Raw genomic sequence first — 17278 nt, 5'->3', positions numbered from 1 at the left:
AGAAAGTGCTTCTAAAGGCAAAATGCAATGCATAGCTAACTTTGAGAGAAGATGTGCATAATAATGTGATCACAGTTAAGTAACACTATATTTAGCTATTTTGTTCAGTATGTGTCAACAAGGAAGTTTTAGTGCAGCCAGAACACCTTCTATTCACATTATGGTTTATAGGCTAGAATGGTGAAGTTTTGGTGTCCAGCAGTGGTGAAGCTGAGGGTTGGCAGAAAATAGAGCCCCACAGATGACTTGTTGCATTAGCAATTTAACTGTGTGCTTGTTTTCTGTACTTGTTTGATTCTGTATCTGTTCTATCCTGGTTTTATTTCATGGATATAATAGATGACAGTTTAGGTAAATATTTATGGGTTAAATTTGAAGTGTACAAAGAGAGCTAACACAGAGACTTGAAGGTAAGATTATACTATTTAATAATAAAGACAGATAGATAAAACCATGCCGTAACAGAGTTAGATATAACAAAAATACATAGATGCGGAACTGAGTTGCATTCATCCAAGGAGTCCCCCAAATTAATGGCTTGGCAGATGATCAAAAAACATGTTGCATGCATTTACTAGCAAATACTTCATCTTTCTTCTTACTTTCCCTTCCCCTATCTGCTATACTTGCTATTATCCATATCCATGCAAATATTCACATAACATTATTAAAAATGTCTTGGGTCAAGTCACTGCCAGTCAGGCAATGGGTCATCGTCACATCATCTTTTTTTATAAATGCCTGATAGAATACGGTAGTCCAGTTTATACAAACACAGTTAACAAAGTTAACTTTTTAACAGTAAAAACTAATTCAGAAAATACTTTGTTGTCCCTGACTTAACGTGTGAAGGATCGCTGTACTAACCCCCCACCACCCACTGGTTTACAAAAATGAGGCTTGTGACACAACCCAAAACTAATCTATGTATTTGTGGGGGTCAGCTCTTTTTTGTTTTTTTTTTTTACACTTCCCAGTCCAATTGCTTCAGTATTAGTCAGCATCACACCGTCTTCACCCTGATCCCAAATTCGCAATACCCAAGTCAAAATTCCTTCTCCAGGTATCTGTCTGTATTTCTGTCCTAGCTCAGTCAGCTCCCCTGCAGTATATGAACGAGTCTCCTCTGTCATATTCTGTCCTGCAGACGGTCCCTGTGGTGGTCTCACGTCTGTATCACCGTTAGTTCCAGTCATTCCACCAAATCTCCCCCCCTCACTTCACGTCTCTTGTCTAGTTGTCACTATTGGTCTCACAAATTCCTGTCTCTTCAATCTCAATTTCTTCTCATCTGACTCAGGAGACCCTGACCAATGTTCAACCTCCTCCTATTTTCCTCTTAAAATCAATGCTCTAACATGCAATTTATCCCCCTCTCTTGTAAAAGGTCGTTTCTTACGACACCATTTTCTCTTCACAGTATTAACTACATACTTTGAAAACTGTGAAACAACTTCCTCTCTGCGTATCAGTATCACCCAAACACATTGTCAATAGAGATAATTGCTCTGTAACGACCTGCAGTTCAGATTCCAATATCTCTCTTTTGTCTGTTTCAGCTTGGAGTGCCTGAAAGCACAGCCATCCCACCTGTGCAGTGGCCTTCTGCTCCTTTTGCCATGCTGAGACAGATCTAACTCCTTTACCGACTGGCAGGGATCTGCCAATCGGGTCAGTGCAACATATTTATTACACTCGCGAGCAATTGGGTTCCACTGTCCAGATGTGGACACCCAACTTGGGAGTGGACTCTGATCATCTTGCATTTTTCTTTTACACCAGCTAAACAACTTCTGCATTTTATTCTGATTGCACTATAACTTGTGTACAAAAAGAGATAACAGAGACTTGCAAGTAAAATTTAAAGATTATACTATTTAATAATAAAGATAGAAGATAGAATTAATAATAAAGATAGAAAAAACAATCCAGTAACAAAGAGTTAGATATAACAAAAATACTTAGCTGCGGAAGGGAGTTGCATTCATCCAAGGAGTCCTCCAAATTATTGGCTTGTCAGATGATCAAAAAACATGTTGCATGCATTTCGTTCTGGTCAAGACTACTTACTTAGCTGTGGCACTGTGTTTTAAACTATCAAGGAAACTGAGACAATGGCCAGTGCTTGACCATTACTTGACCAATGATCATCCTTAAACCAGCATTTTACCTTATAAGCATGCCAGTTAAAGGATGTGCTGCATTCCTTTAGGATGACCTCATATATGGCATGCATATACTGTACCAGATTATACTGGTAAAACATTATTGTTGGTGAGACATTTAATTGAATTGATAATAAATAAAATTGTGCTAACCCAACACCTGGATGTTCCCTTTTACCCTAAATTTTTGTCTAATACTGCTTATTTGATACCTCTGATTTCTTTATAACCTTATGTATTATGGTTTGCCTTTACCCACACTAAGTATGTACAAACCTATTTTCATTTTGTATTTAATAGGGAAGATTTAGACTTTCTGTAAAGTTGTTATTACTATGTCTGTGCTGGGTAGATTTACTGTCTTTTACTTGTCCTGGTGTCAGTTGCTACAAAGACCAAATGTGAAGGTAAATCCTACATTTTCACTTCCAAAGCAAAATGTGAGGTAAAATCCTGGAGAGTATCTACGGTTTCCTAAGAGTGCTCTCTGTGATGGAGTTCGTCATTGAAATCCGCCTAACATGGTGCACACAGCAATAAATAACCTGATTTTCCCACTGCCCTGCTCTTAACATTTTTATGGGTGGACATATATTTTAAGTTAAATTTTAACATGTGGTTCCCTAGATTGAATATATGCTGCTTGTATCAAGTCACTTTTTGTTTTACAATAAATTGTAAGCTCATCTGAGCTCTTTCTCCTCCCATTTCATTATTTCTATCCGTCATTTTCAACCCTTATTTAATGTACGGTGCTGTGTAATATGTTGGTGTGATATAAATATTCAGAAAACAACATATCCTTTTCCATCAGCTGTTGGGGGTGTTAATTTGTGGAGACTGAATACTTAAAGTGGACCCATCACCAACATTTATATAAAATAAAACCTTATACAGAAAGGGTACATATACATAAGAAGTATATTTATTCGCTTTATCCCTCACCACCACACTTTTGTTGTACTTGATTCTCCAAGGAAGGGCCTGCAGTACTACTGGCCCAGCATTGAGGGGGAAATTGGTGCCTATGACAACAGCAAAAGGCAGCTTACAGAGGAGGCTGCAAAGGACCAGTCACACATCCTGCAGTGGGGCTTTAAATTGAGAAACAAGCAACAGTTAGCTATAAGCTTGGAACTGTTTGTGAGGTATAGGTGTAATCGGTGTTTTCTGCACTGAGCAATTTATGCTTTATTTATGTTTCTGGATTGTTATCTTTTTGGGAGGGATATAGGCTTTGTAAACATTAGCTGCTGTTCAAACTGACATGTACAGCTGACTTCTGCTCATACTTGTGGAAAAATACAAGGTTGTGTTCATAATTTCCTAAAAGTTTGTTCTTTCACTGTGACCCACCAATCCTGTGGCTCTAGAGAAGTATCCATGTGCGTAGAAACCACTTGGGTGTTAATGTCTGGAAGGGAGAAAGCACACCTAATACCTGCAACACATGCACATTTGTGTTGGGACTACAGATATGTTATATCGGTGGTGGTGGTGGTGGGGGTGGGGGGATTATCTTAACCCCAACACAGGGAGAATACAGGCAGGGCAGACAACATTGTTTTAGATTTCAGTTCAGCAAAGTCAGCATTGCTAGCTCAGTCAGTTACGCGCACACACAAAATGTGGCAATATTAGTGGGCATTTTTCTTTACGTTTCCATTTGTATGTCAGTTGTATTGGGGACCTTTGTTCTCTCACATTAGAGATCGCACGTGCAATCAAAAACACACAAGGTAAGGGTAAAGAGCATGGCACAGTTAGAAAACCTAAATATATATATTTTTTTTGGTCATTAAAAATCCATATCCCCTACAATTTGGCTGGAGTTAGGCTTACAATTCAAAATATATTCCAATAACCTGCACTGACCTTTTTTTAGGAATATATTTTGAATGCACATTCTTGAGGAAAATTATACGTACTGGTTACTTCCCACTTTGCTTGCTTAAATATTAGTTGGTACTTCTGCCACCCAACTAATGTTTCAAAAATGTTTAAGTTAAGGCCTTTAGCTAGTTTGTACCATGACTGAGCTTCTAAGAAGTTTGTGTGCCGCAAGGCTCAATTTGTTTTTCTGAATCTCAGCCACTCCTGCCTTATTGGGCCGCCAATAAGCATAATGCTTTAGTATGTTGGTGGTTCATGCAGATTATTTTTGGTGCAGGTGGGGAGATCTACATAATGCACACAAAGAACAGATGTACCCTTTTGTTATAAGTATTGATAAATCTGCTCTCCTATACCTCACCAGCCTAAGCTAAACTACAGTAACTTTACCCCTGCAGCTACCTTCCTATCTTCCTTCCAGCTTCATGGCCTTCTTTGTCATCTCAAGCTCATCGGACAAATTTCCCTTCTACTGGTTGTGCCTGTTCACTTTAATTTGATGATATTGTGAAACTAGAACTTTTTGGTATGTATAGGTGGAAACCTAATGTCAGGTGGATAGCCAAATTGTTAATCGGTCCTAATGCTTCTTTAAAAAGTAACCTTTGTCCTTATATTCTGTCACATTTAGAGATTAATACTTGTGATAGTGGCATTATAAAAATAGATCTAAATCCTTTTTTTTTTTTCTTTCAACATTCTTTTTTTTGCTTAAAGAATAAGGGCAGCATATAGAAAACTTAATATAGACTTGTACAATACAATATCAGGATAATGAAAAGAGAAGAAAGACCAGTGGCATTACATCAAACAATAAGATTACAATATACCACTATCTCAAAGCTAGACTTGTCTGGAGTTTGGGTCCTCAGCAAGTGACGGTTATTGCGACTGCAGTACTACATGTCCTCCCCACCCTGCAGCTGTGGCCGAAAGGTCTCTGGTTTGCCACAGATCCCGAAAACTGCCCCTTTACCCCAGAGAACCAGAATATTCTGCAGAAGCACTCCTTCTGCTGGCAGAAGTGCGAACACCACCTGAGTCGCCTCTGTGCTCTCCCTTTGGTGGTGGGTTTTCTTACCTGCAGATAATGTTACTGGCAACAGGAAGTTGCCTGAACAAGGAGTTCCCTTGGACTCCGGATTCCAGCTATTCCCGTCTGCTTCTCCAGTTGCTGATTCTTCTGTGTACCGACTCTGGCTTTGACCCTTGACTATTCCTGTTTCCCGTCTGCCCTGATCTCTGGCTTGTTTGACCACGATTTTGTCTCAGGTTCAGGCACGTCGTCTGATTTCTACCTGTCAGCAGTCACCTGCCTCTGCGTGCAGGGGGGCCACAACCTGGCAGTTGCCCCCAGTGTAACATCCTCACCTCTAGAGGCTCTAGTGAAGACTGTGCAGCTGCTTAGACTCTGCGCCCCGTGCACGTCTCTGCCAACTGGGCTGGTGACACGGAGGATCCACCATCCTGCCCTGTGGCACCGTGACAAAAAAAAAAGTGGTGGGGGAGTAGCTTCACTTGTAATTTAAAAACAAAGCTACATTCCCCAGAGAAACGCACTGTGCCTAGGCTTCCGAGATGCATAGGGTTTCCCGAGGAGAGAAAAAAACTCCCTTTTTAGCAAGTGGACCCTGTGGAAGGCAGCTAGCTACAGCCATAGGAACAGGAAGTGGGAGGCATGGGGTTGCTTCCATGTATCCTGGTTTCACAGGTGGGGACTGTAGCCCAGTCATCTGGCTTAATATAACCTAATCTCCTCCTCCAGAATTTGTTTTATGATTTTTAAGTGGTGGAATGGGAAAAGATACCCAGTTTTTGGGGTGGCGGTTGTAGAAGAGGGATGGAAAAAAGTATAAAAGACAGTGTGGGGAAAGTAGGAGGAAGAAGGGCTATGGTAGGTTAGATAGTTGGGAACAGAGATGGAAATGGTGAAACTCTGCTTGTCACATCTGTTGGTACAGAGTTTGGCGTGTGTGTGGGGTGGGGGAAGGATTGGCTGTTTACCTTGAATGCCAGAGAGACCCGCTAATCAATAGACACATTCTAGGCAAACCTATTACCATGGTGTATTTATTCCACATTTGACTAAAAGATAAACAAGTGATGGAGAGTGAAAAATCATTACACATGTAAATGAAATGAGGGGTAGTAATGAACATATAAAGTTCCTAAAGAATCTCCATGAAGAGAATTTCAGTATGCAAGCAAGTCTGTCTTTGCTTGTTTGTAAAGTGGTAGTCAGCTCGCGACTAGCTGGTAGGAAGAGGAGGAGGGGGCATTTTGTAGAGTCCAGTGAGGTCTGACAGCAGGCTTACAGATGAATATCCTCCAACAAATGTGTTTGCTAACTGACCCCTTAGCAGCTAGGGGTACTGTTGGCATTGTAGCATTATGAGGGGATGCTGAGAAGTTCCTGGCTTTGCCCAGAAAGAAGAGAGCCAGAGTTATGAAATGACACATTTATTCAACATTTTCCCCCCTGAGACTGATGCACTTGGTACAGCGTAGTTGCAGCTTTTCTAGACCGTTCTAATAAAAGTCCTTTGGTTGGGCTACAAACCAGCTCTCAGCAGCATCTTTGACGTCAGAAATGTCCTCAAAACATTGCCCCTCCAGGTGTTTCTTCAAATTTGGGAACAGATAATAGTTCGAAGGGGCCAGGTCAGGTGAGTAGGGTGGATGGTGGACCAATTGGAAACCCAGGGTGTTCAATTTGGCAGCCACAACATTGGAAGTGTGCGGGAGGTTAGCATAATACTGTCCGGTGATGCTAGAGCCCTAAGGTAAGTAGTCCACCAACAGAATACCGTCTTTGTCCCAGAAAGCAGAGGCCGTGACTTTTTTGGCCGATTTCTGGGTTTGGAACTTTTTCGTCCGTGGGGACCTGCTGTGGCGCCATTCTTTTGACTATAGATGTGGAGCAAGGCTTTGGATGCTTCAACTCATTCCTTTTTCTGATTACTGTTTTGGCACCCACTTCGCTAAAAGCTTGCGCATGTCTAGGACAGTAGTGATAACAAACCCAACATGCTTCCGTGAGATGTCAAGTATCTGGGCTATCTTTTTTGCGGATATTCAGCGGTCCTCAATAATCAGCTCATGGACAGCGGTGAAATGCCCAGTCTTGAAACAAGATATCCAGGTTTTGATAGTGCTGTAGAAAGGACTCTTTTTCCCCCAGTGTTTGTGACCTCTCAGTGTGAATGTCCTTTGCTGACTTTCCCTGGAGAAACAAAAACTTCATGATGGCCCGTAACGCCAACGATGTGAAATTTGCCTGTGCTTCTGCCATCACAGCTTCTCGCTAAAAGAAAAATCAGGTCTAAGAATCGCAAAGACCTGATATTTGCACAGTTACATACTAAGATATTGGGCTGTCATATACCCCCACACTCATTTTTCTATTTCATCTAGAAGGGGGCTAAGCCAGGAACTTTTCACCAACCCCTCGTATGTTCACAGCAGTGGGAGGCTGCTAGAGGTTGTGCCGACTTCTGCCAAGAGCTCCCTATAAGATGAGTTCCAGAACTAAAAACAACCAAGGGTTAATGTCAGTCCAGTGTAGACCCAAAGGGACTCTGCAATGTCTCTAATTGTGCTGATGTTGAAAAGCATAAACGTCAGGGGCTAGGTGAACAGTATCTCTAGCCAAATCTTTTATCCAAGAAAGGGGAGCGATTTCCAGCCATGTAATCCAAATCTTCCGTATTTCTTGCCATGTGGGCACAGTAATTGGAGGCAGCACCCTGATAATTTTCATCAAATGGAGCAGGTCAAGATATTTTCCAACAATTTGGTAGGGGAGTATGCTATTCTTGTCTCAAGATTTTTAAGGGATTTGTCACAAGGGTCTTGTAACCTTTGCCTGTGTGCTGCCCAAGATGAGCTTCAAAAAGCCAGTTGATGAAAATGGAAATGTCTATAATGCTTTATTTGCTGAATCCTTATGTGGTCTCAATGATTTTGTCTACTTTGGGAACCACCAATTTACAATTTGTGGTTTTACAATTTTGGGTGAATACAAAGTTTGGGACTTCTTAACTCTGCACAGTCTCCATTGTTTTTATTCATTTTTTTCATTTTGTTATCCCGGTAAGAAATCGTGGACTGGCTATAAGTGTTTTAATTAAATATTTTGAATACTGCATGGATATTAATTTCAAAGTGGCGCACTACAGAAAATGTAAAGGTGTAATTTTGGTGACCTTAAAATAGAATAAAAGTAAAATTCCCTCTCTGCTTCAATACTTTTGCTGTATTGTTAATATTTCTAGAAACATAATCATATTACAAAAACATACCTATTAGAAATAAGTACCTGAAATAGTTACACTGACAGTTTTGCGTTTCCTCACTGCCTGCACCACTGGAAGTGTCACAGCTGTGATTCCGTGATGTGCAGAGAGTGAGATGATCATCTATGGACTGAATACTCTGGCTGACAGATTAACAGATAGTAATCAAAAAACATGTATTTTTTTTCTCATGCCTACAGCCCTCCCTCTGAACGGGATATGATCTAAACATGAAAAACAGTTGCTCTTCCTCCCCCCCTTCCACGTTTTAAATTCACTTTAACAAAATCAATTGTCAATTAATAGTACCTACTCCATTTAATTTTTTTTAATACATCTCTTTTTATTTTAAAATCTATATCCTAAACCTTTTTATAGACCTGTAAATGTGAAAGTGAGCTGTGTATGTGTTACAGGTAAATATATATTCTCTTTTCTAAATTGGCAGCTGACATGTAGAAAATAATTTTCTAAATCGTTGGTAAATTGGATGCTTTACTTTCTTTTTCCTATAACAAGTTTAAATCAGGTGGGATTTATGCCAGGTAAGGAATCAAAAGATCACAATCAAATGCATTAATATCCTATATAGGGTTCATATATCCTATATATAATATCCTATATATAATAAACAGCGTTCCTCACACAGATCGAATAGCCTGGGATTACATCGGAGGTGTTACATTTTAGGTTTTGGTCCTCACATGATTATGTAGTTTTCCTCTCTATACAATCCCCCCTTGGTGAAAGCTAAATTTAATGGCACTTTTTCCTCCCAGTTACAGATCAAAAGTGGTACACGTCAAAGGTATCCACGTTGCTGTTCATTATGTCACTGGAGCCTATTCTCTGAACAATATAAAATACTCCAAATATCACAGGCTTTGATTTTTATGGTAATGTACAAAAGCTTGCTGGATTTGTTTATTACCCTTAACATGTATTTTTTTTTTTTTTTTTTTTTTTAACCTGAAGTTTTAATTTTCACTCTTTGTATTTGGTGTAGTAATGTTTATAGCTCTGCTTATGTTATTCTGGTTTTCACTGATAGGGAAAAATTCATTTAAACTGGAATTTCTCACTTCCTTCACATTTCACTGGCCTGGTACAAAATCTGTTACTAGGTGATAAAGACAGGATTGAAATGTTCGCTCTGAAGTCTGCACATTTTAAAGACTAGTTGATTGTTTAATGACCTAAATACTACTGGATTGCTGAAAAAATGATCAAGTGGCCAATTGTTTTATGTGCTAACAATTGGCTATGGTCTGCACATACCAACAAAGGTGCATTTAATTCTGGTTCTGGCTGAATTTCACCATAATTCTTGTACATATTAAAAAGACATTCAAATTGCATACAGCTTTTTCTGCTTTCAGTGTAATAATCTGTTTCAAAAGCCTAAGCACGAACACATTCACTTTAATTGTAAGCTACTTCATTTGATGTTATACTATTCCAATGTCTGTACCTTTTTACTTTTTAAGACTTTTAAGGGTCCTTTTAAATTTATTCTAATTTGCTTTTGTTCCTGTTTGTCTTTTGCAGCTCAATAAACAGCAATTACAGACAATAAGAGAGAGATTCCAGGCTTTCCTTAAAGGTGACACCCAAATAGCAGCAGATGAAGCTTTCATTAATGCTGTCAGAAGTTATTATGAGGTAAGTGTTCTAATTTTTAGTGCATTACCACTTTTTAAATTAGAATCTTAAAAATAAAAAAGTGGAAAGCATTCATGTACATACTTGTTCCAGGGTTTTGTGCTTGTTGTTTACTGAGCCTATAATATAACTAAATAGAGGTTTACAGGACCATGCACACTGGAGAACTTAGCCATGGTTTTATTGAATAAAGAGGGAGCAACTTAGGTGGTCGCTATGTTTAAACCAAAATACAGACCCAACTATGAAAAAAAGTCTCTGTAACCTGCATAAAATTTCATGTTCTCATTTCACTTGGACTTTCCAAAACTGCTTGCTTCCCCAAATTCCAATAAACCTTGGGCTTTGTAAAGTTTCCAATAGTGGTTTTAGGAATAACAAGGCTGTAGGCTCCCTAAGGAAGCACACTGTTGCTTCATTAAACCACTGGACTGTGTGTTTTGTAAAGCTGCATACATTCAATCCTCTAAACTTTGTAAGACTCCCTACATAACTACATAAAGTGGCATTATTTCAGTAGGGTGGGGGTGTTGTAAGACTGCTGAAGTGAAATGTCCCCAGATGTTGATGCCATGACTGCATAGTCAAATCTGGTAAAATCAGGTCTTCGATATATGTTCTTGTTTAGGAGTAGTAGGTTTTTAGTTACGTGTTCTCCTACATAAAAGCATTTAACACTTATTTTACACATAACGTGCCATGTAACAGAAGATCACAGTTTAGTGTGTGTGTGTTTTGTGTAAATTTAAAAGGACAGCATTTTCTACATCTGTGTTTTGCTGCAAACTCTTTTAGAGTTTGAAGAACAAAGCTGGATACACAAGTGTGAGTACTGGATAACAGCAGTTGCAAAGCAGAGCGCATGTTTAGTGACAGCAGTGGCTGTAAGAATAGTGATTCGAGGTTCAGGAATCTGATTTTTTTGTTTTTTTTAGTGAGGTGTGTGAGTGAGCTAATAAAAATTAAACATGCAAAGGGGCAGAAAAAAGACTAACATAAAGTTGACACATAAATTAGATTACTCTAATTGATTTTTATTTTCAAATATGGTTTAGAGAACTTTTTTGTTGCTTTCATAAGTCACAGCTGGCTGTAACAATGGCTGGTTAAGGCAGTTTTAAGGCAGAAATATCGGCGGAGTATTGTAACCAGCAAGGCACAAGAAGTGGACCATCATTTCAGATCCAATATGGAGATTTATAAGAACAAGACGTAATGTTGTTGCGGGACTTCCTGAAGACAAAACACAGACCAGGTAGGGAAGTGTTTTTTTTCCATGTTGGTGGTTGGTTACTGTGCTTGCCTTACACAATTCAAAACTATAACAGTTTTTATATGCTGTGCAGACATTTTACCTAAAGAAGAGCTTGCCGGTATATAAGTAGAGAGGACAAAGAAGCTGACACTTTAAAAATGAAAAAGTCTAGGTAATCATGTTTACTGTTACTAAATTTTTTTTTTTTTTTTTTATACTTTAAATAAAGAAATGGAATTACAAAAAGAGAGAAACATTAAAGCAAATAAATGGTACCATAACATCTTGAAAATTGCAATGTAGTGACATAATGCAAAAATGTACAGGTAGTCCCCTAGTTAAGGACATTTGACATACGGACATCTCCTAGATATAAACAGGGCTTCCCTGCTCACTCGGGTGCAGGATGGAGTCTTGGGGGGCAGTTTGCATGACTTGCAAAACAAATCTTTTGGTAAAAACAGCTGAAGTTTTTGGTGATCTTAAGGGCTGAGTTGTTCTGCAACCTCTTGTAACTCTTTAATGACCAAGACATGTTTCTTTTTGCATATCAAAGCGCAGCTTGCTCAGAAGTTAATGAATGTCTAGGCTCCATAAAGTTTTTTTGCTTTGTTTGTATATATACATACATACAAATTCAACTTGGGAACAAACCTATCCTAGTTCCTATCTCGTATGTAACCCGGGGGCTACCTGTATATGCAAAATAAGCTCAATGCAGATGAACCCAACAGCAGTATCAAGACTCAGAGTAGTGTGAAAATTGTACCAGTGTTCACTAGCATGTTTTGCTAATGCTGTATTTTTCCTTTCAGGGAGTCCATATCTTGAAGACACCTTTTGATGAGGTCATTCTGACTCTTAATGCTGAAAACTTAAAAACACATTTGGACAAAACTGTAGACATTGCTCCTAAAAGTCTCACCCACTGTGCCAGTCACACAATTTAAAATGGCCAGACGCCTACTGGTCCTGTATAAAGGCGCTCATACTAGCTACATATGAATAAAAGTAATCCTTTGTTGTTTGGTTGAAATTTTTTCTTTGAAAGTAAAATATTTCGACTACATGCAGTTTTCTGTTAAAATAAAGAATAAAATCGCTTCTTGAGTGCTGGTAATCATTTTTATCACTTTTATACGGTTCTATTGTTTAGCAAGTGCAGTTAGCTTTTATTGGAATAAATTTTAGATGGATATTTTATTTTGTTTGCCAGGTAATGACCAATATTAATAACTAAACATTATCACAGATCCCCACAAGTGCAGGGGATCTGTGTCTCCTTCCAGCTCTCCTATCTTGCACTCGCCTGCTGCCAGCACCAGCTCTGCTTCAATATTTAAGTCACTGCTCACTTCCTGGTCCAGGTCATACGACTCTTTATCAGCTGCTCCTTTACTTCAGAGGACTAGAGGAGCGGTCTCCAACCAGTGGTCGTCAGGCTTAGGGCGGTGGGCGGGTTGTGCCTCTGGACATGACCCACCCACTGGGCAGCTTCTGGCTTTATGGCGTCACTCTAGGGGAAGTTTCTTCCCTTTGAGTGACATTCTGCTCCCTGCTAATCCGTGGTCCATAGGTCCGAAAAGGTTGGCGACCACTGGACTAGAGTGTTTTGCAGACACTCTCCATCTGCTGGCAGACATGTGAACATCATCTGAGAATATCTCTTCATCAGCTCTCCCTCTGCTGGTGGGTTTGGACTCTGCGGATCACATGAAATTCGCTTTATAAGAGTGGCTTGCAACAGGAAGTTCCTTTTGCTTCTGCTCCCAGGTTTCCACTATTCCAGTTTGTGTCTCCTGTTCCTGATTTATTCATGTACCCACACCGGCTTGTTTCCTGCTTATTCCAGATCACTGCCTGCCCTGACCTTTTGCTTGTTTGACCATTCTCTAGCTCTTTATCTGGCACCATGTTTTGTTCCTGCTAGTTAGCAGTCACCTGCCATGGGGGGGAACAGAGGCTGCAACCAGGCAGCAGCTTGCTGCTCAACATCCTCACCTCTAGAGGCTCTGGAGAACTCTGGGCTATTGCTTTGACTCCTGCCTCCTTGGACATCTCCTGCCACTGGGCTGGTGACACAGAGGGTCCACCACTCTGCCCCTTGGAGCCATGACAAATGTACCTTGGAGTTTAAAAAGCATTTTTCGGTACGTAAATCAATGTGCTGCATTTGCTTACTTGTTTAGTGTTCTCCCTAAGCAGTTCTTGCTGGGCAGATTGCCCTGCAATTTTCATGTCTCCCTCTGCTAGCCGTCATTAGACAGCCACTCTGGTGCGCTGTCCGTGAGTTTGGGCAACCTGCCAAGTCTGCTTGGGATTAGGAGAGTTTAACACTGTATCTGCTTAGAACTGACAGGCTGCAGCTCTCACTGAATGTTTGCTACTGTTCAGATGATTACTATTATTGTTTGAAATAAACCAGTTTTATATAGCGCCATTGTATTACGCAGAGGCGCTGTACATTAAATAGGGGTTGCAAATAACAGACAGTGACACAGGAGAAGGCGAGGACCATGTCCCGAAGGGCTTACAATCTAGGAGGTCTATTTTTTTGCCCACAGAAGCAATTGCAGCTTCATGAATAAAACCTATAGTGCTACTTAGCAGACAGTTTCCATTCCTTTTGCTTGCATAATATGAAAATTAAGACCTTGAACAATGTAGCTATAACATATAGGTGTAAGCCTGAGCTTCGACTAATGAATGTAAAATATTTAACAAAGAATAATAACCCTTTAATAGCACAGCATGAACAACATTTAAAGTAATGTATAATTTTAAACTCTAAAAATGTTTTTACCCCTGAATGGTTTGACTAGTCACAGATGAATCTAAATTGGCACAAAAGTAACATTAAATCTTCAGAAAATAAAAAAAAATAAAACTGCATACCTCATTTGTTTACTTTGTTGTTTGGTTTCTCTTTTATGTCATTAAGTCAGCAAATTCTGTAGGATGGCTATATTGCCATGCAAGTTCCCTTAGGTCTGTGGTCCCCAACCTGTGGTCCGCTGCCCTGGCCCGTGCACCCCCCAGTGGGGGTCAGGAAAAGGACCCCGCTTGGTGAGGGGTGCGCCGGCCAGAGTCCTGGACCATGTCTCCCATATGCATTGCAGGCTCTGGGTGATGGACGGGTTGTGTCTCTGGCTCCCTGCACATGGGCGGTCCAGAGCCCAAAAAATGTAGTGGTTTGTGACGTCCAAAAGGTTGGGGACCACTGCCCTAGGAGACTATATGTAGGTACCCATGTATGCATGCATGTTTCAATTGCTCTATGCATCAACAAGTGCATCCAGTACCAGTGTTCAACCCAGTAATTTTTTTTACCTGGGTGGGACGAAATAGTAGGCTGGTGACATCTTCTTTATTGTGACCCAACTCAACAGTAATCACTCAAAAACAGCCAGGTGGTTACTGACAAGTGCCGAGTGATGTGCCCAGCTACAAGGGGCTGGGGAGAACACTGCAGTACCAAAGCCCAGTTTAACCTCCCTAGCGGTTCATTTCTTTCCGGTTTTTTATGTCTAAAAGCGGTACATTGTTTTTCATGAAAAATTATACTGTAAAATAAATTATTAGTATGAATATATTAAAGTTTGAAACACAAAATCATGTAAAAATAATACATTGAATAAATTAAAAAAATGTACCGTATTTTTCGGACTATAAGACGCTCCGGCCTATAAGACGCACCCAATTTTAAAGGAGAAAAACCTAGAAAAAAAAGATTCTGAACAAAATACTAAAAAATCACTCTGTGTCAATGTATCCCCTTCTAATCTTTTTTTTTAAATACTCATACTATTATATATACTGTAAAATAATATAAACAATGTACTGCTTTTACACATATAAATCCAATGTATTGCATTCAATACAGTTATTTTGTATTGAATGCAGTACAAATGGATTTTGAATTTCCCGCCCCGCTGGCAACGTACACACGCACCGACGTCACCGGGAACTCCCCGATGACTCATCGGATGCAGAAGCCGGCCGGAGGAAGAAGGAAGAGGACAGAGATCGTGGAGAAGGACGGCGCGGGACACCGGCGGATCAGGTAAAGCTCTATTTACTATTGCATCCCATAGGATTACCTACCCCAAGTGTGACTCGGGGTTACCGCTTTTAGCAACTTTTTTCTACCCCAAGTCACACTCCGGGTTACCTCTAAAGAACATTCCTAGCGGCATTGACAGATTCGCAACTGTTACCAATTCATGGATCATGCAAAACCTTTAACTACTAAGGCATTAAGGATCATGGAACATGTAGTCCTGGGTTCCCCAACTGAAAGTCTAGGAAGGAGACAAAAAGAGGGGCAGAGCGAAATGCTTTTTTGCTGCATGAATTAATTTTTTAAGTGTTTTTTTTTTTTTTTTTTTATAATAAATAAATATAATTATCATACGCGGGAGTTAATCCTAAGAATTACAGGCCCACAATATAAACAAAAATTTCTATGCAAAAAAAATAGGATCACTTTTTGCATAAAAAAACTGACAGAATTAGAACGCTAGGGGGGTTAATTCATGTGTCTGTCACCTTGCTAGTAAAGACAAGACTAAATTCTTCTCAAACAGTATAGCGTAACTTTGTCTCATTTTTATTTCTAACATTGTTCCAGCTCTTTGAGGTTTGTTTAGTCAATGCCCATAAAGTAGCCTTATCTTTTACTGGGCCATTGCAACACCTTGACAGCCCCCCCCCCCCCCAGCTATTCTGTTGTAGATTTCCTGGTGTGTTTGGGATTGTAATGTTGTATGATTAATTTTGGCCAAGCTGCTGAACTGATAACCTCACTTTTAACTCTTTGGTATACAATCGTCAGCTTCAAAACTGAGGGGCTCCTAGGTTATGTGGCTGCAAAACAAAAAATAAATCCTAACCCCTCTACCACAAAGCTTGACAGTAATTATGGGATGTTCCTCCTCAGCTTTGTATTAACATAGTAATGTTACAATACTCCAGACCGCCAAACAGCAAAAATGTCAGCAATGTAGAGGTTGTCACATTTGCTAATGATCAATTAAGTGAATTAGATTAGAAGCACCTGTTTACTAATTTCCTTCATAATTTCTGTATTTCCTAAAGAGGTGGTAAGAGCATACTTAATTTTTCACACACTACTTCTGGATTTTGACTTGATTTTTGTAATATAAATGATGGCATGGTAAAGAGAGCAGAGAGAAAGAATAGAATGGAGAAAGAAGTGGTAGACTTCAGCACAAACGTCTTGGTGCCCTAGGACATGGCCTAGGTGACCTTGGGAAAAACCCAGCCCTGTATATAGCATTCATTTTCATGATACTCAATGAGTGGAACCCATCTCAAATTGGAAATAATTTGAAGCCCTACATTTTGACCTAGGGGTCTGCACAAGGATTACTCACAGGTTTTTATGGCATTATTTAAATCCAAGGGACAGCAACATAGCCACACAACTAGCCTTTTTGGAAGTAGATCAATAATGGCATTGACAGCCTTTATAATTTTTATAGGAATGGTTTATTTTAAGGCAAGTCTGTTGAAATGGTTGTGCTGCAGTTAAAGATAGATGTAAGATGGTTTGCTTTCAGCTGATTAGCAGAATGCTCTTTTCCTATATTTAATACAGGGAAAAAACAATGACTTAATTCTTAAAAATTATACAGCGACAATAATGTGACAAGAAGGAAAAACGACTCCCTATTGACTATTTTCTTTCCTTTGTTCATTTAATGTGTGTGAATTTGATTTATTATCACCAATGTTCACCAAAGAGTGATGTTAAATTCCGGAGCAGAAGTTTTTTAGTTATGTGCCTCTAATATTCTTTGACCTCTTTGTGACAGGTTGACCTTGCCCTAGGGTAATCTACATAGGTGTTTTATTATTATTCATACCTGAAAAAGATTAGTAAGGCCTTACCCTTTATTTTTGGAAATAGGTTTTGGCCATGGGTGAAGTGGTGATAAAGAATTTCTTTCTCGTGTATTTGTTTCTTCCTTATCATTAGGTTGTAA

General features: G+C 39.6%; 1 protein-coding gene across 1 annotated transcript in view; it reads left to right on the top strand.

The window, feature by feature from the left end:
- Positions 1-17278, top strand: part of CADPS2 (calcium dependent secretion activator 2) — a gene marked incomplete in the record, with an annotated part of 181291 nt that overhangs the window by 9545 nt on the left and 154468 nt on the right. Inside the window, 1 exon segment of the mRNA XM_072401573.1 lies at positions 9902-10015. Within this exon segment, the coding sequence (XP_072257674.1) occupies positions 9902-10015 (114 nt within the window).

This window comes from Pyxicephalus adspersus, chromosome 2 (assembly GCF_032062135.1).
Source record: "Pyxicephalus adspersus chromosome 2, UCB_Pads_2.0, whole genome shotgun sequence".
NCBI lineage: Eukaryota > Metazoa > Chordata > Amphibia > Anura > Pyxicephalidae > Pyxicephalus > Pyxicephalus adspersus.
Note: the sequence above shows the minus strand (reverse complement) of the source record. Positions and strands in the feature narration are given on the sequence as shown.